Below are 24331 nucleotides of genomic sequence, written 5' to 3' on the forward strand. Positions count from 1 at the left end.
ACCCTGAGAGCAGTCAGACCCTGTGGCCATGCGGACAGACTGGGTGTCCTTTGTTTGGAAGCCGCTCTTAAAACGAGAAGGCCGTGTGCCTGAGCTCTGGATGGCACGTGACATTAAGGATCTCGTACAGCATCCTCAGGAACTGGGGCTTTTCTCTCGTCGAGTTTAGTTAGGGTCAGGAGCTGTGGTGTCCTTGGCTGTCTGCCCTTCCCTGCATGTAGGGACCATTTCTCTCGGTCCAGGCCGCCGCGCACACACAGGCTTTTCCCCACTGTTCCATCTGTGATGTATCGCATCTCCACCCTCATTTCTGAGATTTCCCAGGAGGAGGAAGTGGACGTACCTGCCTGGTTCTTTCCACACCAAGGCCAGGTCCCTGCCTGGTCACTTGCAGCCTCTGTCCACACTGTTCCTTTGGTCTTGCTGCGGGCTGGGTGCTGTTCATTCCCTCAGTCGGAAGTTGTCTCACAATATCTAGTTATGTCACCCACCAGCCCCTGGGTGTGACTCCTGTTTGTAGTTCTTTAACAGCGAGAGAACATTCCAGAAGGCAGAGGGGCAGGTGTCTTCTTGGGCACAGGAGTGACTCCCTCACTCTGCTCCCTGCCCTGCCCATGCACGGTTGAAAGTGAGTAAATGGACAGGCTCTTCTAAGCATACAAGACTTAAAATGGCGTTGGTGTTGAAGGAAGACGCATTCCAGCCGAGGCGCGCTTTCTTTGGAGTGGCAGCCGGCTGTTGACGGTCTGGCGTGGCTCTGTGCCCGGAGGCCTGCAGGCCGGCTGTGCTCCTGGTTCTGAGCCATGAGAGCTGCTCTCTGCAGAATGTTTGCTTTGCTTCTGAGATTCGCACGCTGTGCCGGTGGGGCCGTGCTTTTAGATTTTCTCTCTTGTGCCGCGTGTGGATTGGTTATCAGCAGACCAGTTGAGAAGCCAGGTGTCCCCACCCCCCGGCCTGGACAGTGTGGGACTGCAGACCAGTCACAGGTGTCCTTTGCCTGCTGATTCTTTAGTTTGAAAAAGAGTGGGCTTCCTACCTAGACATTCACCTTCTTTGAAAACCTGTTGTCCGTGGAGGCCGCGTCAGGGTAGATGGAGTGTGGACTCAGCAGTGGGAGGTGCTGCCACTGGGCACAGAGATGGGGGATTGTGGACGTGCAGACCAGCAGCTCTGAGGACGTGAGAATGCAGAGCAGCTCCCCGGAGGGAGGTGGGCAGGCCCCCGGTGAGCATCTGGGACGTGCGGCCTGCCGGCCACAGAACGGGAAGGAGGGACCCTGGTGTTTGCAGAGCAGGGAGCCATAGCCTCAAGGAAGCACATGAGGAAGGCAGCTGCACGTGTGGTTTCTGCGGGATCCAGACGATGCCTGTGGCTCTGGCAGAATCAACAGCAGCGCCCTTTGACCCTCCGAAGTGTCGTGTTGGGACGGTGAAATATGTGGTGGCCCTAGTTACAAGTGTGCAGTCCAAGCCCTCCCCTTCCCAGGTGGAAAGGGAGACCCACCAGCTGGGGGCCCTGCCGCCCCTCACAGGGAGGAGAATCCCTGTGGGCTGGGCCAACCCTGGCGCTCCGGAGCCCATTCCCTCCAGTAACAGATCTCAGTCTGAGGAGGGGCCGCAGCCAGTCCCTTCCCTCCTCTGTGCCGCTCGCTCGGCCTTGTGCTGGGTCTGGACGGAAACCCCGGGAGGCCCATGCTCTTAAATGTGAGAAACTGCTAACGTGCACATTTTTTTTAAGTCCATAGACTAAGAAGGAAGAAGCTTGTGGAAACTCAGGTATCAATTAAGGGTGTTGTATGGTTTGAAATATTCTATGAAATACTGAATAGACCGCGCACGTCCCCAAAATTATTTCCCCCGACGACTTGGTTCTTGTTCCCCGCCTGTGTCTCTCTCGCCCTGGAGTGCCCCCTGCAGACCCTCGGACTCCTGGATGTTGCCTTGGGCCGCCCCAGGTCTGCGCTGCTGCGTGAAACGTCCTGGCGCTCCAAGCGCTGGCTTGTGGCCCCACCATCACTTCATTCTTTCCCTCAGCTTCCGTCTCGCCCACCCTCCATGCTGCCCCTCCTGCCCCGGTCCTCCCAGGTCTCCCCTTCCCTTCACAGCTGACCTCCCGGGAGCAGCCTCGGTCTCCCTGTGAATCCTGGGGACGTTACTGAGCACCTGCACCCCCTCAGGTGTCTTCCGGGCGCTGGGATGGAGCAGTGAACTGTGCAGAGGCTGTGTCCCTGCCCTGGGGCCTCTGGCCTCGGGGAGCCTCTGCCCATGTCCTCCTGCCTTCAGGGAGGGCAACTTTGGGTGGCGATGAACTTGTCCAGTCTGCCTGGGCCAGTGGCCCACAGTGAGCGGGGCAGTGGGAAAGCATTTCTTCCACATCCAATTTCAGAAGTAAAGGGGCTGGCCCTGTGGCCTGGTGGGTAAGTTTGGCACGCTCCGCTTTCGGTGACCTGGTTTTGGTTCCTGGGCACAGACCTGCACCACTTGTCAGCGGCCATGCTGTGGCAGCAACCCACATGCAGAATAGAGGAAGATTGGCACAGATGTTAGCTCAGGGCCGATCTTCCTCACCCCCCCCCCCCCCAAAAAAAGGTAAGTACAGTGGAGACAGCAGATCTAGGGGACGTGATCTGGAGTGGATGATCTGGAGTGCTGGGATGGGGACGTGTACCCTAAATGAGATGGTGCAGGAAGACTTCTCTGAGGTGACATTTGGACTGAGCCCTGGGTGACAAGACAGAGTCCGCCCATGGGAGCATGCAGGGCCAGGGCATTCCAGGCACTGGGCACAGAAGGTGCAGAACTCGCTCAGGAGCCAGTCTGATGTTGCCAGACCTGGCTTGAACAGAGCGAGATGGCGAGACCAGAAGAAACCAGGGAGAGGCGGGGACAGGAGAGGCCAGTGCCTCTCAACCCAAGCTGTTCCTGTGTGTCCTGGGCGTCCTCAGCTGGTCCTGGCCTGGCGTGAGGAAGCATCAAAGCTGATGGCAGCCTGACCTTTCTGAGCATCGAAGCAGGTGGTCATGTGATAGCAGCTCGGCTTTGTTGTCTGTCTGAGGACACGTGATCCACAGTAGTGGGCGGGCTGGGACTTGCTCTTCAGCAAAGGTGTTTGGAGGAGTGCTGACTCGGAGCCCTGTGGGCCGTGGTGGGAGCTCCAGGCAGACGGCTCGAGCAGTTGGGGTCCTGTTGCCCTGGTCCAGGGCGTCCTGGTGGTGCTGGGCTGTGGTGCACGGAGGGGGAACAGCATATTCTGGAGGCGGAGACACCAGGGCCCACTTATGGATCAGGTGGGCTGGGGTGGCTGTGAGTGAGAGGAGTCGTCGAGGGTGTTTTGGGTTTTGGTGAGCAGCTGGTGCAGTGGCATGTCCTGCGTGGTACTCCTCTTGAGACGGCTGCATCAGATGAGTGTCTAGCATCGCATCCTCTTCTTGCATCACCTCCGGCAACAGGTTGCTGTGTGGGCCATCTCACTCATTTTTGAGCTGGTTTCTCTGTCTGTCCGAGTTTCCCTCTGTGTCTGACCAGTCCTCTTTGCTCTCCCGTCAGAAGGGCAGCCTGTCTGAGGGCAGTCCCCCAACCCCGCCTCGCTTTCCCTACCGCGTGTTCCTGTAAACAGCACGTTCCAGGGGTCCGGTCTGGAGATGTGGTGCCAGTTCCGAGGCTTCCGGGTCTGGGTGGGTCCATCACCTGTGGGTTCTTCTGTTGCACATTTCCGCACGTTTGCATCCACTGCTGCTTCCTGAGACAACCCATGTGTCACTTATACCGTGAAGCACGCGACAGCTGCTAATGGGTCTCCTCGCCCGTCAGTCCTACGCGGTTTCATCCTGAGCCCCACTCAGCCCGGCTTCATGCTTCGCTCACGCTGTCCATAGCCGCTACCAGCCGGTATTCCTGGAATTGGCCCACAGCTGAGATAATGATCTTTCCCGTACCCGAGGCAAGGCGGGGCGGCCGTGTGTGGGGTCAGCGCTTTTCTCTCTCTCTGTTCACATCCTTTTTGTGCTGCTGGAGCACGTTTTCCCTAAATTCCATCTGCTTTTCCACTTTCACTGTGAAGGATGCAGTTAAACATGTTTTGGGCTGTACATCAAGCCGTGTGTACTCCGTAACGTCTGTTGGCCTGTTAACAATCTTAAGTCACCTTGTTACTGAGATGTTAGTCTGTGAGAAACGCAGAAGCTTATCTGTGATGAAAGGACAAAGGAGGGATGTTTCCCCACTGTCCTTTCTGTTCACTCTGGGCCTTTGAAGAGGAGTGTGGAGCCGAGAGTGCCTCTGTCCACCTTCATTGAAATGAGCACAGGCAGCGGCGGCTGGCCGGGCCCAGGGGTGCACAGAGTGGTGTCCCTGGGGTCCTGCGTTCATCGTGGGAGCTGCGTGGCATTCGGGTCCAATGTGTGCAGAGACAAGACATCAGGCCCGTTCAGTGATGGATGCAAACTTTCTCCACCCATTATATTTTGCTATGGGATATGCTCACCTCAAACTGTGGACAAAGGTCCTTCTCGGAATCCCTCCCAGGAAGAACCAGAAGCCGAGCGCATGTGCTGGGTCCTGTCAGCCCTTCAGCCAGCAGCTCCGGCTCCTGACAGAGGTGCCCGTGCAGGCTGCCCTGTGCTCTTCTGCCACTGCGAATGATTTAATTAACAGCAGGAAGTGAATGGGATGGAAGAAAATGGTAAATAGCAGTTCTGACAAAATCTTACACTGCATCCTGTAAGAAAAATCCACAATATAGAAACAGGTTTGTTTGGGAAAATGTATATATATTCCAGGTTGTAGTGTTTTTTCCGCATTGAATCTGGAATCCATGTCCAGTAATGACCTTTCACGTTTGTATAGTGCCTGTCAAAACACTCGACCTTTTGTGATCCTTGTCACTGACCCCCGAGAAACAGGAAGGAGGCGATGGTTAGGGTCTTTTCTCACAGTGGAACAGAGAATTGACCCACTTTAGCTGAGCTCCAGGATTCTGGACCAGACTAGGTCTCATGAGCTGCTTGATAGGATAAACGGGAAATAGCTAATTCAACTACGTAACCGTCACAAGATCTAAATTGTAGAACGTTTAGGGGCTAGGAGAATTATTTTGCAGTGGTTAGATTTTTGAAGGAGCTGAGTTGCGCTGGTGCCCAGCTGACCTCCCGTTGGCCGGGTGTGACCGCCGTGCCCGGGCCACGCGGGACCAGGGCTGGCAGACTGCGCCGGGGCCGGATGTGTGGGCTCGAACGACGAGGAGGCGCGGGGGGAGCCGAGGCTGTGCCTTCAGCGTCCAGCGCACGTGTGCAGCAGGAGCAGCCAGATGCGAGAGTGGGCGTGGTCCGGGATTCCGCTTTCAGAAACCGCAAGAGAAGCAGAGTGGTCAGTGCCGTCAGCTGCGCGGAGGTCCCTGGGTGGCACGAGGGAACCTCGTGGCCGTGGGCATCTCCACCCGGCCGCTCGTGGGCAGGTTCCCCTGCGTAAACGCGGCAGAGCTGGAGGCCCAAGATAAGTGAGGGTTTGGTGTCACATGTGCTCCCAAGAGTGACAGCAAGTGGGCAAAGGAGGCAAAAACGAGGGAAGGTCGTATGTGAGAGCGAGGAGAGCAGAGTGGAAAGGCCGCGCCGAGAAGCCTGCAGTGTGAACAGAAAGTGGACACACCTGGGGCGAGGAGGGGCCCCTGTGATAAGCAAGGTTAAAGTGTGTGGTTTGTTTAATTACAGCCCTGATGCTTGACTTTCTGAATCACAAACCGGGTGACTGCACTGTGCACTGGGGCTTGCTTACTGAGATGTTTGATCCTTTAGTTCAATAATTATTTTTTCATGTAATTATAGCTTATAATTGTATAAAAAGTCTTGGTTGAGTTTTTCTTAAAAAAATTTCTTTTGGCTGTACTCATGACACCATTTTAAGCATTTGAGAACAATCTAAAAAAAAGTCAGAATTTCTGTTTCAGTAAGGCTCATACTTGGCAATATTAGTTGTATGAGGAACTAAACCACTTTAAATATCTCGTTTCTCGTCTTTTCTGAAATTGTTTGGAGGAGGAGGAGAGGGCGTGCAGAGAGGCTGATCTAGTAGGGTTTATTTTTAATGAAATTAGTTTTTTGAAATGTTAAACATCAGACTGTGAGTGTACTGAATAGTTTTTTATGATTACAGCGTGTTGGTGTAATCAGCTCTTTGTTAAATGTTACAGTGTCACGTGAGAAATTCCGCTTAGTGAATAACTAGCCAAATTCATTCAGAATCTTTTCACAGTGGCTAGTTTTCAGCCCACGTTAGGGTTCCGTGACTGTCATTTTTAAATACCTCCTACCCTCCCAGCCTCCTCGCTCTTGGAATCTCCGGGTTCCTGGGTGGCTGTATGTCCTAGATCACACTTGTCTCTCAGTCGCTGTGCCCTCTGTGTTTAGGAGCGAGCGAGCCCGCTGGATCACTGCCCTGGGACGCAGCAGTGGGAAGCGGCCCGAGGACCGCACCTGTGAGTACCGACCAGGCGCCCGTCTGTGACCTGGGGCCGTTGGTGCTCAGCCTCCTGTCTGTTTCCTTCCTGCTGCCCTGCATCAGACCTGGGTGACCCCTGCTTTGGAAGTGGAGGAGTCTGCATCCAATTCCAGGCAGTCCTTGTCTTGTAGACGTGCAGATGTCTGCATCCTCCTGCGCCCGTGACCACCCTGTAGGTCCAGTGCCCCGACACGTGGCTCGGGGCTCCTGGAGGACGGAGCTAAAGGGTGCACGTCAAGAGCCCTGCTTGACCACAAGGTTTAGCTCTGTTAATGGGCAGCATTGCAGGTTGAGTCTGCTCCATACTGACAGTCCCAGCTAAGTTGAAATGTGTTTTTAATCCTAAAGAAAATACTTCACCGTCCTTGTGACCTTTGTTGTGAGTGTGGTTGTATTAACAAGACGCACCTCACTCTCTGCTGCGCTGGGAACTCGTGCAGTGAGGGGTGGCATCTTGGCTGTGGGTGCCTTCACCTCCCTGTCACGGTTCTCTGGACAGTTCCAGGTGGAAGGTCCGTCTAGAGGTCAGGGCAGCCGGGCGGGCTGGCTATCCCGGAGCCCCCAAAACCACAGCCTAGTGCCACAGCTGGAGGGATTGGCTTAAAGTTCCCTAGAATCGAGTGTTAGGTTGAAAACAATGAAGAAAGCGGTCACGTCCTGGGTCCCAAGCCTCAGCAGTAGTTGCTCTCCTGTGATTCAGTGTTTTGAGGGGGCCCTGGAGCGCTCTCTGACCTTTGGTGGGGCTCCTTTCTCTGACCTTCGGCAGCGTCCGTGCTCTGCTGCTGGTGGTGGGGAAGCTCCCTGATGGGCATGGGTTTTGGTGGCCTTGGCACTGTACCTAGTCTGTCCTGCCTCAGTTTCCCCAGTGCACAATGGCTCTTTTCCCATCCACTGTGTGACATGACTGGTGACTCCTTATCGAGCTGTTATGAGGGGATTCATACATCATAAGAGGCCTCTTGATTCTGAGCTTCTGAAACCCTAATGCTCCGAGCCAAAAGTGAGCCTGGAAGCGATTTCCTGCTTCCATCCAGGAGGCCCTGAACTGCACAGAAAGGCCGCGTAGGTGGACACTCCTGATTTGTGCCCATTGTGTTTTCCCTCTGCTCCCAGAGCTCAGTTTGTCCCTTTCCTCCGCAGCACTGACCCAGGTGGAGATCACTCGCTCCTTTACCGCCAAGCAGCCCGACGAGCTCTCCCTGCAGGTGGCGGACGTGGTCCTGGTTTACCAGTGCGTCAGCGATGGTGAGTGGGCGTCCTCATGGGACAGGCCTGCGCACAGGGCCACCGAGCTGCTGTGTGTTACTGGAGCTCTTCTCCCGTCTCCCTTCGGTCTTCTCACACGTGTGTACCTCTCTCCTCCCTGAGCGTTTTATTGCCTTTACATGTGTTAGATAGGGATGCAGCCACATGGTTTGTTACTCAAAAAGAACCATGAAAAGTTTTCCTTCCTTCCTTTGAAAAAAGAAACCGTTTTTCCTACTGCCCAGAGCACGCCTTTGCCCGCTCAGCCCAAGCTCACACAGTCTCTCACCACCGCCTTCAGGGCCTCACCTCAAGGTCTAAGCCTGGTGTGCATTCATTCCCCCTCGAAACCTTTCCCTCAGGTCCACCTCGCTCTCTTTGCCTTTCCTCATCCATGGTACCCAACCTGGGGCAGGAGGCTGCCCCTGAAACTTGCTCATATCCTCTGGGGTGAGCACAGTCAGGATTCATCCAAATGCTTGTTGCTTCACAAGGACTCTCTTCTTTGCAGGCTGGTATGAAGGGGAAAGGCTGCGAGATGGAGAAAGGGGCTGGTTTCCTCTGGAATGTGCCAAGGAGATAACGTGTCAAGCTACCATTGATAAGAACGTGGAAAGGATGGGGCGTTTGCTGGGGCTGGAGACCAACGTGTAGCCTCTCCACTGGCCTGTTCCTGCGAGATTTGCACTATAGCACGGTGGGCTGCTTGCTCTGGGCTGGCTTGGTTAATTTTAACACAGCCTATTTATTTCAAAGAATGAAAACACTTGTCTTTAAGCTTGCCAAGTGATTCTGCTCCCTCAGGAGAACAGCCACTGAACACAGTTAGTTCTCAAAGCTGTGTGTGTGCACAACAATCCTCTTGCAACTTCTTGAGGGGTAAATAGGGTGGTTGAGTCCACTTCAGGGATCAGGTGGCTTCAGCTCCCCTTGGTTGAACCATGTTCTGGCATGAAAACCTGGGTAGAAGATGCTGTGTCCTGGTTTCCTCTGTCCTCACTTAACCAAGGTCCTACTCTCCCTCCTTTCCATGGTTCTCCCAGTATTAGCAAGACTGTCTTCAAAGAATGCCCAGTTCTGTAGCCATTGTTCCTGCCTCGTATTTCAGCACTGATTCTAATGTTCTGTTGATTTTCTAAGGAACTGGTAGAGTTTTGAAGGTGAGCTTCGTTTTTCTAAACCCATTTCCAGGAAAGGGGGACTGACACCTGAATCTTTGCACTTCTTTCCTCATTGAAGGGAAGTGAGGAGGCTTACTTAAAAAATGTTTCTAAATTCCATCTCACCCAGTATTGGTTTTATCTAAGCATAGCCTCATAAGACCTAAGCTACTCTAACAACATAGGATTTAGATGGGTCACCTGTGTGGGAAAATCCTTAATATAGGACAGGGTTTCTACTTTTTAAAAATATTCCCAAATGAGCTGATCAGCTGAGGTGAGGCTGCTTCACCTTCAGTAATTCCAGGGTTTTGTCTGTTCCTGCTCCCATTTCCATCCAGGAAATGGACTGAAACACACTAAGATCTCACGGAAGATGAAGTCAGGCTGTTAGAGGCATCAGGAAGCCAGCAGGGTGCCTGATGAAACATAACCTCTGACCTTACTGGGAGCCCTTAATTGCACTGAAGGCCTTGCTTGCTGGACTGGCATCTCTCTTAGCTGCAGTGTCTGCGGAGCTTCAAGGAGGGAGAAAAGTCGTTTGAATAGTACGTTTCACGAGAGGGAGTGAGAGTTTGGAAGGCTGGAGGGGAGAAGGGATGATTCCTGGCAGCCCAGTTTGCTGTCCCCCCGCTTCTCCTCCATGAAGGGACAGAAGCTGGCAGCGGGCACGTTGTTCAAGGGCTCAGATCTGTGTTGACGTGTCCCCGTTACTGTCGGCCAGCCAGTCACCCGGACTGTGAATTAAGTTGTGGAAACCCCGTGCGGAGACGAGCTTGGCTCACACACCCTGCGTCCGCCACCTCAGCAGTGGGCCAGCCTGGGGCACCCGAGCCTCCGAGCTGGCTCGCCCCAATTGCTCTCCTTTCCACATGTGTCATGCACATATTTCTGGGTGTAAGAGCTATGCCAGGCCCGAGTTCCTTGAGGTCCGGGCCAGTCTAGCAGTGGCTGCACAAGAGATGTCTCGGGGTTGGTAAAACAGAAAGTCTTGTCTCTCTTTAAGGTCACAGACTTTTGGAGGAGGGGCTAACAGGTTGTAATCTAATAGGAGGTTTTCATTTAGGAAGGAAGGTAAACTTGTTGCTTGCAAAGGGATCATTTTGTATTATTTTTGCTAATACCCAGTTGAAGCTAAAAGCAACTGTACGAATCCTGTGAATTAATTTATAAGTAGAGATGTTAACAGTTTTGGAAATTTGTGCATCTTAGGAATCAAAGCCTTATTTAGCAAGCAGGTCAGTCCTGTCACCAGATAAAGCGAGGGCAGGTGCTCAACGCATTCACAATGTTTAGGTTCAACCGTGAGCTGTGGTTTTTACATGACACAGTATTGTTTCAAACCTAGTTCAGTTCCTCTGTTGCTTCTCTGAATTGTACAGTGACTTCATTCAGTGACCTGTGGAGAACAAAAATGTTCATTTTTGTCCCAATGAATTGAGAGTGCTTGTACACTTTTGGTGAAATATGTGAATTTATAAAGATTTTGTATATACTTGTGGTTTTGTGCTGTTTTAATTTACTGTAGGATGTATTCATTTAAGTTTATAGTTTGCTGAGTTTTTGGCCAAATCAGCGTTCTCTTCAGAAGGAGCCTGTAGCTGACGTGGAGGGGCCTGATCGTCCCTCTCTGGGGATGTGTTGGCATCAGCAGCCTGGGGAGGGCGGAGCGTTTTGAAGAGCTGGGCCACGCTGTTTCTGCTGTTTCCACAAAGCTGCCCGACTCGTGGGTAGCTTCCCTTAAATAGCTCATAGTCCCTAACTGCTTTGACCCTGGAGCGTGTCTCATCCTTCATTTTGACCCCTCGGTATCTGAACCTTTCTGCTTACGTCTCACCCTGCTGTGAACCTCGGTAGAAGGCAACAAATGACTCCTACAGTAGTTTTCTATGCTGTGTAACAAATTTTCCACAAACTTAGTGGCTTAAAACAACACTCATTTCTCACCTCAGTTCTGTGATTGGAATCCAGGACGGCATGGCCATGTTCTCTGCCCAGGGCCACACTGGGCTGCGACTAGAGTGCTGGCTGGTGCTTCTCAGCTGGAGCTGGTGTGTTCTTTCAGGCTCCTACCTGTTATTCACAGAATTCAATTCCTGTGATTGTAGTGCTGAGGTCTGTTCCCTGCTGGCTGCCAGGGGCTGTTCATGTCCCTTGCCACGTGGCCCCTTCCATCTTCAAGGCAGCTGTGGCATGTTGAACCCTTCTCACACTTGCAATCTGACTCATGCTGCGAGTTGGAGAAAACTGCTTTTAAAGAACTCGTGTTACTATGTTAGACCCATAGGATAATCTCCCTTATGATTAACCCCAAATCAACTGATTTGGGACCTAATTAGGTCTGCAAAATTCCTTTGCTGCGCAATGTAACATAATCACATATGCAATACCAAGAGAGCAGAGATGATGGGGTCATCTCAGAATTCTGCCTGTAACACCCTCTCTGAAACCTTAAAATGCTAGTTTCCCAGCATACTTTGTAGCTGAAATGCAGCCATGTGATAGGAGGTGCCAGTCAAAGGCATCTTTGCTGGATTTCCACTCAAGCTAGTGGAGGAGGAAAGCGATGGGGTACCATCTCTAGAAGGAGCAGGAGGCATCCTCCTCCTTGCCCCATCCTCCACCCCAAGTCACTGCTGCATTTTCTCAGGCTTGGGAAGCAGCAGAGGCAGAGCTCCTTGGTGGGCTCGCAGTGCTAAAAAGATGCAGGTCAGAGGTGGTGCCCACTATCATCTCCATTGTTGTGGAAGGCCCCAAATGGCTGACTCTAGAGTGAGGACGTGAACGACTCAAGATCTGCCCTTCGGCTCCCAGCATACCTGCATCCTGAAACAAATCCTCGCTCTGGAGGAAGCTAGCATCATCTTAGTTCTCAGTTATTTCCAAAAATAAGTTCTCTAATGAAAGATTCAGCAAAAACGCTTTGAGATGCAGCATCGTGATAGAGGAAAAGTGGTACACTCACAGGGACTCCAGTCGAAGCCACTAGACAGAGACAGGAAAATCATTGTAGTCGGTGTCTATGGAGGTAAAGCCAAACTTTCAAGTGCAATATGGAACAAGCACAGGAGTGATGGAGGAAAAACAACAGCTAGAAATTATGGAACTGGTATAACACCAGACTGGACGGTTAAGGGAGATTATCGGTGAGCTGGGAGGGGCTGGAAGAAACCCACGGGAAGCATGCAGAAGAGATGGCGAATGCAGGGATTAACTGGGTCTCAGAGGAGAAGGGCAGAGGGGCTTGGCAGGGGGACTGGGCCTTCATAGCCCTGCTCTGACCAGCTGGGATGCAGGCTGTCCCCAGGAAGGGGAGCTGGCCGGGGGTAAGGTGACTCCCTGCAGCCGAGGACGATTCCTGTAGAGGGTTGAGGGGTGAAGGCTGCCATCTGGTAGCACTTCAGCAGCTAAGGGGACAAGCCCATCAGCCCAGATGGAGGATCTGTGCAGAACGTCACAACAGGCACCACAGGTAGCTCTGTCAGCCTGATAAAACGGTGAGAGAAAAGGTACAGCCAGGGACAGAGAGCCTCACTTAGCAGGAAGACCTAACAGTTCTGAACACGTGCTCTCCCAATAACATGGTCTCAGTGCAGAGAAAGCCACAGTTCGCAGAAATCTGAGCACTAAGTCCCAGGTCACAGCATGAGACTTTACCACATTCCTCTCACCTGGCAGGAAAGACAGATAAAAGAAGTGCACAAGCAGGTAAAAACCAATGAAAGTACAGAAGATCTGAACAACATAACAGACACATACATTCTTTTCAAGCACACAGAATATTTACAACATTCGACTCTTGCCTGGGTCATGAAACAAGTTTCAACAAATGTTAGAGTGCAGTTAAAGAGTGACTTCTCTGATCACAACAATTAGGTTAGAAATCAGTAACAAAAGAAGAAATATCCATTTATTCGGAAACTTAGACCTAAATGTGAAATGCAAAACTATAAAACTCCCAGAAGTAACAGAGGAGAAAAGCTGGGTCACCTTAGGTTTGAAATGACATTTTAAATACGAGACCAAAAGCATCATCAATGATAGAAAAAAACAGATAAGCTGAACTTCATTAAAAGACAGGAGAATGAAAAGACAATCCACGGAGTAGGAGGAAATCTTGGAAAACATATCTGATAAACGACTGTTACCCAAAATACACAAAGAACTCGTAAAACTCAACAATTAGGAAACCCAATTAAAAAATGGGCAAAGATCTTAAAAACTCAGCAAAGAAATATAGATGGCAGATAAGCCTATGAAAAGATGCTCAAGATTATAACATGCATCATTAAGGAACTGGACGTTAAAACAACAGTGAGGTACCACTACACACCTATTGGAATGGCTGAAATGCAAGCCCTGATGACACCAAATACTGGTGCGGATGTGGAGCAGCAGGAACTCGCGGTCATTGCTGGTGGGAATGCAAAAGCCACTGGGAAGAGTTTGGCATTTTCCTACAGAACTAGCCATACCATATCATGCAACAATCACACTCCTTGGTATTTACCCAAATGAGTTGAAAACTATGTCCACACAAAAATCTGCACATGAATGTTTACAGCAGATTTATTCATAATTGCCAAAGCTTGGAAGCAAGCAACCAAGATGTCCTTCAGTAGATGAATAAACAAACTGTGGTCCATCCAGACAATGGAATATTAACCAGCAATGAAAGACATGAACTCTCAAGCCATGAAAAGACATGAAGAAATCCTAAATGCATGTTACCAAGTGAAAGTTGCCACTATGAAAGGATATATACAATGTGTGACTCCAATTATATGACATTCTGGAAAAGGCAAAACTATGAAGACAGTGAAAGATGAGTGGTTGCCAGGGGTCCAGGGAGAGGGAAGGAGGAATAGGTGGAGCACAGGGGACTTTTTCTGGGGCAGTGAAAGCATTCTAGGTTATGGTGGATACACGTCATTATGCATTTGTCAAAATGTACAACACGAAGAACAAACCCTACTGCAAACTGTGGATTTTAGTTAATGATGCATCAACACGGGCTCATCCACTGGAACAAATACACACGCTAATGCAAGAAGCTAATAAACTAGGAGGAGGGGGTGAGGTTTATAAGGGAATCCTCTACTCTCTGCTGTTTTTGTGTAAACCTAAAACTGCTCTAAAAAAATAGTTTACTCATTTAAAAAAATTGCTGAAAGAAGTTCTCCAAACAGGACACAGCAGCAGGGGAAACTTGGAACATCAGGAATGAAGGCGGCACAGAATGGGCACACAGTTGGTAAACATACTAGACCGGCTTCAGGTGTGTGAAATTGTGTTAGTTGGCTGAAAGCAAAAGCACGTTGTCTGATACGGTTCTCGATGCATGCGAAGGAGCTATCTAGGAAAAGTGAGTTATAAAGCAGAGGGAAAAGGCACCTGGATGGAGGCGAGCGTCTCATACACATTCTACTCCAAGTGCACAACGCTGACACTCATTGGCTGTCATCAGTTACACACGTAAACTGTAACCCACAGAGCCACACGACCCCAAAACCACGCAGAAATACCCTGAAAAACACAGTAGACAAGGTAACAGGGAATACTAAAACCTTTTCAGGTAACCCACAGGAAGGCAGGAAAAGGGAAACAAGGAATGAAAAACAAAGGGAATAAAGAAACGAAAACTGCAGACTGAAGTCCTAAAAGATCCAGGAATATGTAAAATGTACGTGGCCTAAATATATTAATCAAAAGACAGATACTGATGGAGTAGATTTGAAAAGTGACCTTCAGATACACTGTCAACTTGAGGCACATGTCAAATATATAAATAAATTTAGACTAAATGAACGGAAGAGATCTATCAAGCAAATACCAATCAAAAGAAAGCTGGAAGGGCTTCGCAATATCAGATAAAACGGATGTCAGAGCAAAGAAAACTACCAGGAGCTAAAACTATCTGAAAACACAAGGGTCAATCTGTGAAGACCTAACAACCCTCAATGTGTGTGCACCAAATAATAGAGCAAAAACTACATGAGGCACAAACTAAAAGAACTGAAAGGAAAAAAGAGCCAAATATGCACAATACAATGGTAAAAGTAGAGAAGAAAATGCCATCCAGGGATGGGACTAGCTGGTGTTTGCAGAACACTCCACCCAGCAATGGAAGGTTATACATTCTTTTCATGGAGGTATGAACATTCACCAAGATAGATCATTTTCTGGGTTATAAACTGACAAATTTAAAAGAAGTGAAATCATACAAAGTTTGTTTTCTGACCAACATAATGGAATCAAACTAGAAATTAACAACAGAAAAACAGGAAAATCTCCAAACACTTAGAAATTATACAGCACACTCCTAAACCATCCATAGACCCAGGAGGCACACAGGTGAAAGGAGTAAAAATACGCATTGACTGAATGACATGAAAACACAGCATCAAAATATGCAGGATGCAGCGAAAGCTGTGCTCAGAGAGGAACTTAGAGCACCAGAAGTGTCATATTAGACAAGAAGTCTAAGCTTCCACCTCAAGACACTAGAGATAAAGGACAAAGGAAACCTAAAGCAGTAGACGGAAGGAATTAAGGACAAGTATAGAAATGAGTGGAGGCCGGCCCTGTGGCCTAGTGGTTAAGTCTGCATGCTCTGCTTTGGTGGCCCAGGGTTTCGCTGGTTTGGATCCTGGGCGCGGACATGGCACCTCTCATCAGGCCATGCCGAGGAAGCGTCCTACACAACACAAGCAGAAGGATCTACAACTAGAATATACAACTATGTACTGAGGGTCTTTGGGGAGAAGGAAAAAAAAGACTGGCAACAGAGGTTAGCTCAGCTGCCAATCTTTAAAAAAAAAAAAATCAATGAAAGTGAAAATACAGAAGATATCAAACAAATAGCTAGTGCTTTTGAACAGATGAACACAACTGATACCTGTTTTAGCAAGACTGACAAAAAAAGAGAGGCGACTACCAGTGTCAAGAATGAAACGGGAATCATTACAGCTTCCTCAGACATTAAAAGGATAGGGGGACAGTCAAACAACTTGACAGGCTGAAATCAACAGCTTAGATAAAATGGGCCAATGCACTGAAAACCACAAACTACCAAAACTCTGAATAGTCCTGTAACTACTAAAAAGTTCTGAAAAAGAAGTATGGTTTCACTGGAGAAATCTCCCAAACATTTAAAGAGTTAACACCAATTCTGCACAATCTCTTCCAGAAACTAGAAGAGGAACTCAACACTTCCCAGCTTTTTTATGAGGCCAGCACTACTTCACAAAAAGAAAACTGGAAACTGGTAACCTTCATGAACACGGAGGCAAAACCTTAAAATATTCAATGCAGCAATATGTAAAATCATATTCAGCAACACATAAAAAGAATCACAGACTGCAGCCAAAGGGGGTTTATTCCAGGAATGCAAGACCAGTTCAAGATCTGAAAACCAATCAATGTAATCCACCATCCTAACAGCCGGAAGAAGAAAAATACCGACAGGGTCATACCAACCGATGTGAAAGAATATCTGGAAAAAGTCAAAATACTTGGGAAAACTCTCAGTAAACTACAGTTGGATCACCTCAGACATTCTGCTGACCTTCAGTTGTTGAAAAAACATGATTTTATACCATTTTAAGTTTTATTACTATGAATGTATATTTGTCAAGTTAGAACATGCCTTATCCAAGTTTGTTAAATCGATGTAAAATGTTAAAATATTTAGATCTCTGGTATTCCAGGTCACACAAAAACATTTAATCATCTTTGACTTAAAATCAAAAATTGGCTTCCAGGAACAATTAAAAATAATCAATTTAACAAGAGAAATAGCTGGTAAGATGGGGTGAATGGAACTATGGCAAGAATTAAGCACTGAAATACCTAAAGGCCTCCAGCGGGAAGGCCTAAAACAGAGAAATCAGGGAATCACTCTGTTTCATTAAATGGAAGCTTTGCTCAAGTGAATTTATTCCCCACCAAGTTGCCTTCATTGTGTCAGGGTAACAGAATCTACTCTGCAAGGACTCAGAAACGTATGACTGTCTTCTTGAAAAAAATTACTTGAAAATTCATACTAGACCATTATGACATTAATCAAAATTAAGAAGCAGAAAGAGGACCACAATTGAGAAGTCATCTGCACTGCCTGCCCATCAGCCATCTCCCTGAGCCCCCATGCCTTCTCCCACACCAAGAAATGTCTCACGCCCTGTTTCTCACCTTGCGTACAACCTTTTGACACCATGACTGCCTAAATCTGATGCTATTCCCTTCTGGCACTAGGTGACAGCGGCTTAACTCTTTACACTGTACCAGCCAACTCGAGTGGCACATTTTGCCATTTCCAGTGTCAATCACTTAATTTTCTGCATCTCTGAAATTCACAAAGCGTAGTCAGATACATCCCTAAAGCCCCAATCACTTAATATATGAAGTGGAAAATCAAAACACAGTAATATGTAAGACGACTAAAGATGCACATGAAATATGCTCACCACTAATCATTTATAGAAACACAAATTAAAACCACAATGAGCTATGACTCCACATCCACTAAAGGCTCCAATTTAAACAAAACGAACAACTGAAAATACCAAGTACTGGCAAGGACTGGAAACACTTGGAACCGTCATGTGTCGCTGGTGGATGTGTAAAATGGCGCACATACTGCAGAAACCAGTTTGGCAGTTTCTTATAAACATACCTACCAAATGACACAATCCTAATCATAGGTGTTTACCCAAGATAAAAATGAAAACAGACTGTCTAGACACAAGACTTGTATATACATGTTCAGAGCAGCTTTATTTATAATAGCAAAAACCTAAGAATCACTCAAAGGCCCATCGACTGGTGAATGAATGAGCGAGCCCTGGGATGACATAAGATATGGTGCCACTGAACAATGAAAAAGGAACTGCTGATGCCTGCAACAACATAATGTCCCAGAAACATCACGGTAAGTGAAAGAAGCCGGACACGAAAGACTGCAGATGATTTCATTTATTTGAAATTCTAGAAAAAGCAAAACTGGGGACCAAAAGCAGATCAGTGGCTGCCAATGGGTAGACATGGGGCAGGGGACTGACTGCAAAGGGAAGTAGGGAAATTTTTAGGTGATAGGAATGTTCTCTATCAAGACTGTGTCGGTAGCGATTACACAACTTAATACATTTGACAAGATTCACAGAATTATACACTTAAATTGGCTAACTTTATTATATATAAAATAATACATTAAAGCTTAAAAAGCAGGAAAATAGATCAAAATGTAGCAATGGTAACATGCTTTTTTTTCTATGTTGAACTGAAACCATGTGATCACAATTACTTAAAAATAAACATACACAAACAGAGCTAAGTGAGTGGAAGGAAAATTACCACTGACTTTGACTAGGGGCACTAAAATAAACTTCTAAAGCTTATCTATAGTTCAGTAAGAAGAGAAAATCACTTGTAATAATTGGCGTAAATCTATCTAGAGCTTTTGCCCAAGTTAATGAATTAGGAAGGTGTCACATGGGCTCACTTTTCAAAGACATTTTTTAAAGATTATTCAGTCGTTTCTTTTTTTCTTCCATAAGTTTCTGTTTCAGGGTTATTTTTTCAAGAGTTATCCTTGGCATCACTCAGAATGGTGAGGCAAATAGACTTTCCTCTTAATGTCTTATTCTTAAAAAGCACCAAATAATAGTTCTCAGACCTCGAATACATCTTCCACTCAGTAATACCTGTTTTTGTAAACAAAAGAAACAGAATGTAAATAGCACCTTCGATCAAACTTTGCATCCTGATCAGCTGTAGAGAATCATGAATCGGGGGTGACAATAACTGCTTCAATGTCCGAATAGCTCATCTATTCAACAATTCTTTAGGAATACTTCACCCATTTATATGGAGATAAAACATCGGTTTATGAACATGGAAAAAAATAACTGGTAATCTGTCTTTACAGATTTTTTAAATGCGTTCTGCCAGGACCATTTTGGCCAAGTAAGTGAATTGAAACTGGATAGAAAAAGCAAGAAAAAAAGCACAAACGTAAACAGTCTTAGAAAACAAATAGGACCTCATGGTCCCCTTGAGTTCAGGGGCAAAACTAACAGGCTGCAATCTTGTGACGTGACTCAAGCTGACAATGCAGGGAGAAACAGATCACTTGGGAGACCAGCCAAGAGAACGGGCTTGGGACACAGCACCTTCAAAACAAGTTGGACACACATGCCCGGAAATGGGAGCAGAGCCCGAGCCAGGCTGTCAGCAGATGCTCACAGCACTGTCAGCAAGTCCCATGCACTGTCCAATACTCTTTTCCTTTGGCTTCTTCACACTTTATTGGAAGGCAAGATGAAAGCTGTAGTTTTTAGGGTGCAGTGGGATGTTCTTCCTGTGTTCTTTCTGCAGGCTGCCCAGTACTAACCATTTTTACACCTTTTGTCAGACATATGGGTCAAACCGTTAGATCACAAAATACACGGTAGAGAGAGGCCTTGGCAGACAACACCAACGATGGACAGTATGTTTCAGTTAACATGCTTTCTGCCGACTCATACAAAAGACGCTACTAACAATGGCTAGAACAACAAAGGCCTAACTGAATCAAAACCGGACCAGGAGTAGAGCGGTCCCAGAGCTGCACAATTCAGCATCTCACTGGCACGATCACGGACTGGGTTCCACGTTCCCAGGAGGCAGTCCTGTGATCCTAAGACAGTGGCAACAGCTCTGTGGGCCAGATTCAGACACGACCATGTCCAAAGAAGGGACACAGGAGTTGCTCTTCTCAGCTTCTGCCAGCGAGGGAACCTTCCTCCGACATCCCACTGGAGATCTCAGCTGCCAATAGCCAGCACAGGCTCACACACTCACGCCTCATCAGCCACTAATAAAGGGGGTAAGATCATGCACAACTGGCTTAGAACAATCCGGTTCACTCTTGGGGAAAAGCGTCCAACATCCCTGGGCACAAGGCTGTGCAAGCAAGATGGAAGGCGCCAAAGGGCTGCTGGACAGCAACCAGGAGGATTCGCCACAACCTGAAGGGGCTGAAAATACACTGTGTTACAGGAGCTTCCACTGGCTGAGGGTGAACCAGCACTCAGAGCATGGAAAAAAGTGTAATTTAGTGGACTGTTATCAAAAAAACTATTTCAGGGACACACAATAACTAAGATATAGTGAGCACACTCTACATCCCAGACACTTGTCTCTGCACTTAGATATATTAACATATTTAATCTATATAACTGACCTGTATTTTACAGGTAAGGATAAAAGAACAGAGAGAGGTCGAGTATCTTGCCCAAAACTTGTAGGAGGTGACAGAGCTGAAATCTGGGGAGTCAGCCTCTAGACCCATGCTCTCAATCGCTACATTATGCTGCATATGGTAATGTAAAAGGGGTATGAATATATTCTAAAAAGATAAAAAACAGCAAATAAACCAAGGGATAGCTGGAGAGGTAGAAACCAAGTGAAAAAGTTAGCTGAGATTTACACGCTGTACATTTTATTAAATATTGGACTTTATTACAACAAATTAATTTACTTCTGATAGTAGTTTCATTAAAAAAATGTGGCTGTGTTGAAATTCTTACTTGACACTGCTTTTTGGTTACCATTCTATTTTTACTCAGTCATGGGCAGAAAAATTAATTTTTCATAATAGAACAAAATTTCTCAAGTGGTACAACACTCACTATATATAAGAGGAATATTCCCAGTGTGGACACAACCACAGCAGAATATATGAGCCGAGAACATACTGTTTTTATGGTATATTTATAATAGCTACAAATAACATTGTTAACTCATGCACATTAAGTCTTTACTACCTGCTGAAGGTTTCTACTTTACACATGAAAATTACTCATGTCCCAGTGTTTGGCATCCAGCCGAAATTACACTAGGATGGAAAACGGCTGTCACACAGGCTCTAGAGACCACCACAGAACACCGTCAGCTGTAGTACCCATCCTGGAGTCGTGGCGGGAAGCTCCTGGGGGCTGCTTCCTCCTGTGTTTTTATCAAGTCTGTGATGGCAGAGAGGACGGCACAGTCCCTGGATTCAGTGTCCTTCCAGTCGACAGGACGGGGACTTTCGATCTTCTCTTGCAGAAGGATGTCTAGCTCCTTTCTTAATTCCTGAGGATGGAGAAATTATGTATGTTCAACAGGGGCAGATGCCATCCAACAATGTAACAAATAAAAGTGACTTTAGCTGGGACAAGGAATTTCATAAGCTATTATACAAAAGACTGAAATATTTAATGAGCAACTCACTAAAGTGTGGTTATTAGTAGCCAACTGAAGTATAATAAAGTTAAAAAATTCCATCACACCTAGCCATTTAGAATGGTTGGTCTGTAACTACCTCAAAAAACAATCTGGAAAAACTATGAATCGATTTCTCAACACTATTTCCTCTGTTGAAATAGAGCAAGAAATGTTTACTGTAACATATGTAACATTTGAAACGAAACCACAAGGCCACACACTAACTTGTAGGTAGACTCAAAGACAATCATGACAATTAGTCACCTTAACGAGATAGGCAATTCTGGCTGGAGACTGAAAGACAATCCACTCATCCACAGCAATGGTTTCCTGATCCTTATCCTTCTGGATGGAAATATCTCCTCCAAAGAACAAGAGACAGTATGGAGAAACTTCCGTGCAGTCATACAAGTATATCTACACAATGAGAATTAAAGCCCATTAATACCATGAGGAGGCTGAAAGGACGACGGCCACACAATTCAATACCATCACCAGCATCCATCTGTTAATGCTTTCCTTCTAAAAGAGGTGTTATCCTGCTCGTGTAACTACAGAGATTAACTCTGATGAAATACCATTTAAAATGAGCCATTCTTCATTAACTCAGAGAACACAGGAGTTTTATATTTTTGTTTCAATTCAAACAATAGCACAATTCTTCAAACAAAATATTTTCTGACAAAACCAAAACAATAAGGTAGCTAAAATTATTTTTATCTATATTTAAACAGAATCCCACTTAGTATTCTGACCAATACTTTTAAGGTATAGAGACATGCCAACAAAATTCTTTGTATAAACTCCTATATACCATAAAATGCCAGTATTGCTTGAAAGCAGACTCTGAAAGAAAATTACGCAAATCAAATAACTGTCCCAATTAATTAAAATGCAACAATCCATGATGACAGACCTGCACATAAAAAGTAGAGGTGATTTGCTTTAAGGAAGTTATAACACATGTCAGGAAAAAAACCTTTATTTAAAGAGAAGTTTTATTTATTTCATGTTTAATTATGAAATTTTATTTGTAATTTTATTTATCATCATGAAAAGCACACACTTAGGAAACTACAACCAGACTGACACTCGGACGCACGCTGGTTCTCGACGTTCACTTACGCTGCTCGTGCGCATCTTCAGGTGGTAGATGAGCCAGTGGTAGTGAAACTCTGTTTGCTCCACGTTGACCGACTTCGGATGAAGAGCAACTAGTCCATCGGTTTTCGTGTAAACCTTCACCCTTTAAAAAGTTAAAATGTCATTTGTTAAAAATAATTCTGGGATATTCTAAACAATTCCAGAATCTAAAAACTCCACAGATGAGTTCAGTTTATTTTCGCAATATAAATTTACAAATTTCATTTGAGGAAAGAGGAGAATTTTATTTTAATACAACATGGAAAATATCAGCTAAATATGAATATTCTCTAAATCATACAACAGATCTTCTTCTTGCAGATATAATTACTCAACATATTAGAAAGTTGACAGAATATTCCTTAATTGTGTTAATACATACTATACTCCTAAAGGATAAAGAGTGAAATAAGTATGGTATAATTCTAAGTGATTCGAACGAAGAGAATAGCCTATTTTACTGTCAGTCAAGATACTGATAAATAGCCCTCAATTTACAGAATAATTTTGTGAAATGATCAATTAAAAAATTTCACAGCTTATGCACCCAGAAAAATATAAAATAAAAAATTAGGAATTTTGTTTAAAAGAGACTTTAGCTACAAGTGATTTTAAAAAACCTATTCTAAAATATGTTTTAAATAGTTCGTGTTCACTCAAATCCTCCAATTTCAAAACAGGAATACTTGGAAAAAATGTACTTTGACACAGCTCAGTTCAGTCTCTGCCTTCCTAGGATTTTTTCTCTGATAGTCATAAAAATTTTGCCTCAATCTGTAGTCTTTAATTAAAATTATTCAACAGGGAGATGTTTGACAGTTTATTTTTAAGCAGTCAATGGTAAATACCTGTATTAGACAACAGCATAAAAGGGTTAAATCCATTAACCCTTCCTATTTGTTTTTAAGAGCATTTTCTCATGGTTCTAGAAATTCATAATACTTCTACCAAAATCATCAATCAGAGTCATGAGTCATTATTCAGAATAAAATCAGAAATTATTTTTCTGCACCACACAGTCAATTTGACCAGGACCATCCTGCAACCGTACATCACAAGAGCAGTAGGTGCTGGCAACCCTTTTCTGCACAGGACCAGAGAGAAGACAGTTTAGGCTTTGTGGGTGCAATGGTCTCTGTCACAACTACTCAGCTCTGCTGGCCTGGCAGGAAAGCACACACAGACAACACGTAAACGAACAGGTGTGGCTGTGTTTCAATAAAAATTCACCCAGACAAGCTTTTCACCAGTATGCCGAAATTTGCTGTCCTCTGGTCTACACCAGAACAAAGCACCAATCCAAAGAGAAGTATATTTTTTCATAAAGCCTCCTAGGATGGCAGAGGGATATATAAAATGGTTTGTCTATCAAGGATCTCTCTGTGAAGTGTCCTGTGAAATTAGGGACAGATATGAAGAACTGGACAAAGTACTGATGTCAAAAAAGTACCCTGGGTCACTTAAAATGTGGATAATCCAGCCACCACGAGTAACATTCACGTTACCCATATACCTGAGAATAGGGCTCCCCGACCCCAGCGTCTCTGACATGTTGACGTCTGTCTTGTGGGCGCTGTCCTGTGCGGGGTAGAAGTGTAATAGCATCCCTGGCCTCTATCTGTAGATCCTGGTAGTACCCCTCGGTTTATAGCCACCACAAATGTCCCAGATGGTGCCAAGGTTGCCCCAGCTGAGAACCACCACCCTAGAACACTGTCTGTATTTGTTTGAGGTCTATATTTTTTCATGTTTATAATCATGGAGTATCCAACTTTTCATTTAACATGAGTTCAAATACCTTGTTACTTCATAGACTGTTTTTACGCCCTACTAACAGAAATGCCATATAATACGATACTATAAAACCATAAATTCCCCATTGCTACTAGAATTCTATGTTGTTTACAGCACAGCTTTTAAAAAACCTTAGGAATTACTTCCTAGGACACAGTCCTCAAATTAAAATAGTCATTTATGAATGCACTGGACCAGTGCCTATTTTAATGCCTGTTGATAGGTCATTCTAATCTAGAGTGCCTTCCAAAA

The 24331-nt window shown here is 46.1% G+C and overlaps 2 protein-coding genes across 2 annotated transcripts in view; one reads left to right on the forward strand and one right to left on the reverse strand.

The window, feature by feature from the left end:
- The window catches only part of ARHGEF26 (Rho guanine nucleotide exchange factor 26), a 110545-nt gene extending 100154 nt beyond the window's left edge, over window positions 1-10391 (forward strand). The window contains exons 12-14 of the mRNA XM_046666588.1: window positions 6401-6468; window positions 7632-7736; window positions 8248-10391. Coding sequence (XP_046522544.1) covers window positions 6401-6468; window positions 7632-7736; window positions 8248-8390 — 316 coding nt within the window. The 3' untranslated portion in view covers window positions 8391-10391. The remainder of the gene's footprint in view (window positions 1-6400; window positions 6469-7631; window positions 7737-8247) is intronic.
- Window positions 10392-17854: 7463 nt separating this feature from the next.
- DHX36 (DEAH-box helicase 36) overlaps window positions 17855-24331 on the reverse strand; it is a 50673-nt gene continuing 44196 nt past the window's right edge. Inside the window, exons 24-26 of the mRNA XM_046657924.1 lie at window positions 22268-22388; window positions 21407-21559; window positions 17855-21010 (exon numbers count right to left, since the gene is read on the reverse strand). Coding sequence (XP_046513880.1) covers window positions 20825-21010; window positions 21407-21559; window positions 22268-22388 — 460 coding nt within the window. The 3' untranslated portion in view covers window positions 17855-20824. The remainder of the gene's footprint in view (window positions 21011-21406; window positions 21560-22267; window positions 22389-24331) is intronic.

The sequence above is a fragment of the Equus quagga genome, chromosome 1 (genome assembly GCF_021613505.1).
Source record: "Equus quagga isolate Etosha38 chromosome 1, UCLA_HA_Equagga_1.0, whole genome shotgun sequence".
Taxonomy (NCBI): Eukaryota; Metazoa; Chordata; class Mammalia; order Perissodactyla; family Equidae; genus Equus; species Equus quagga.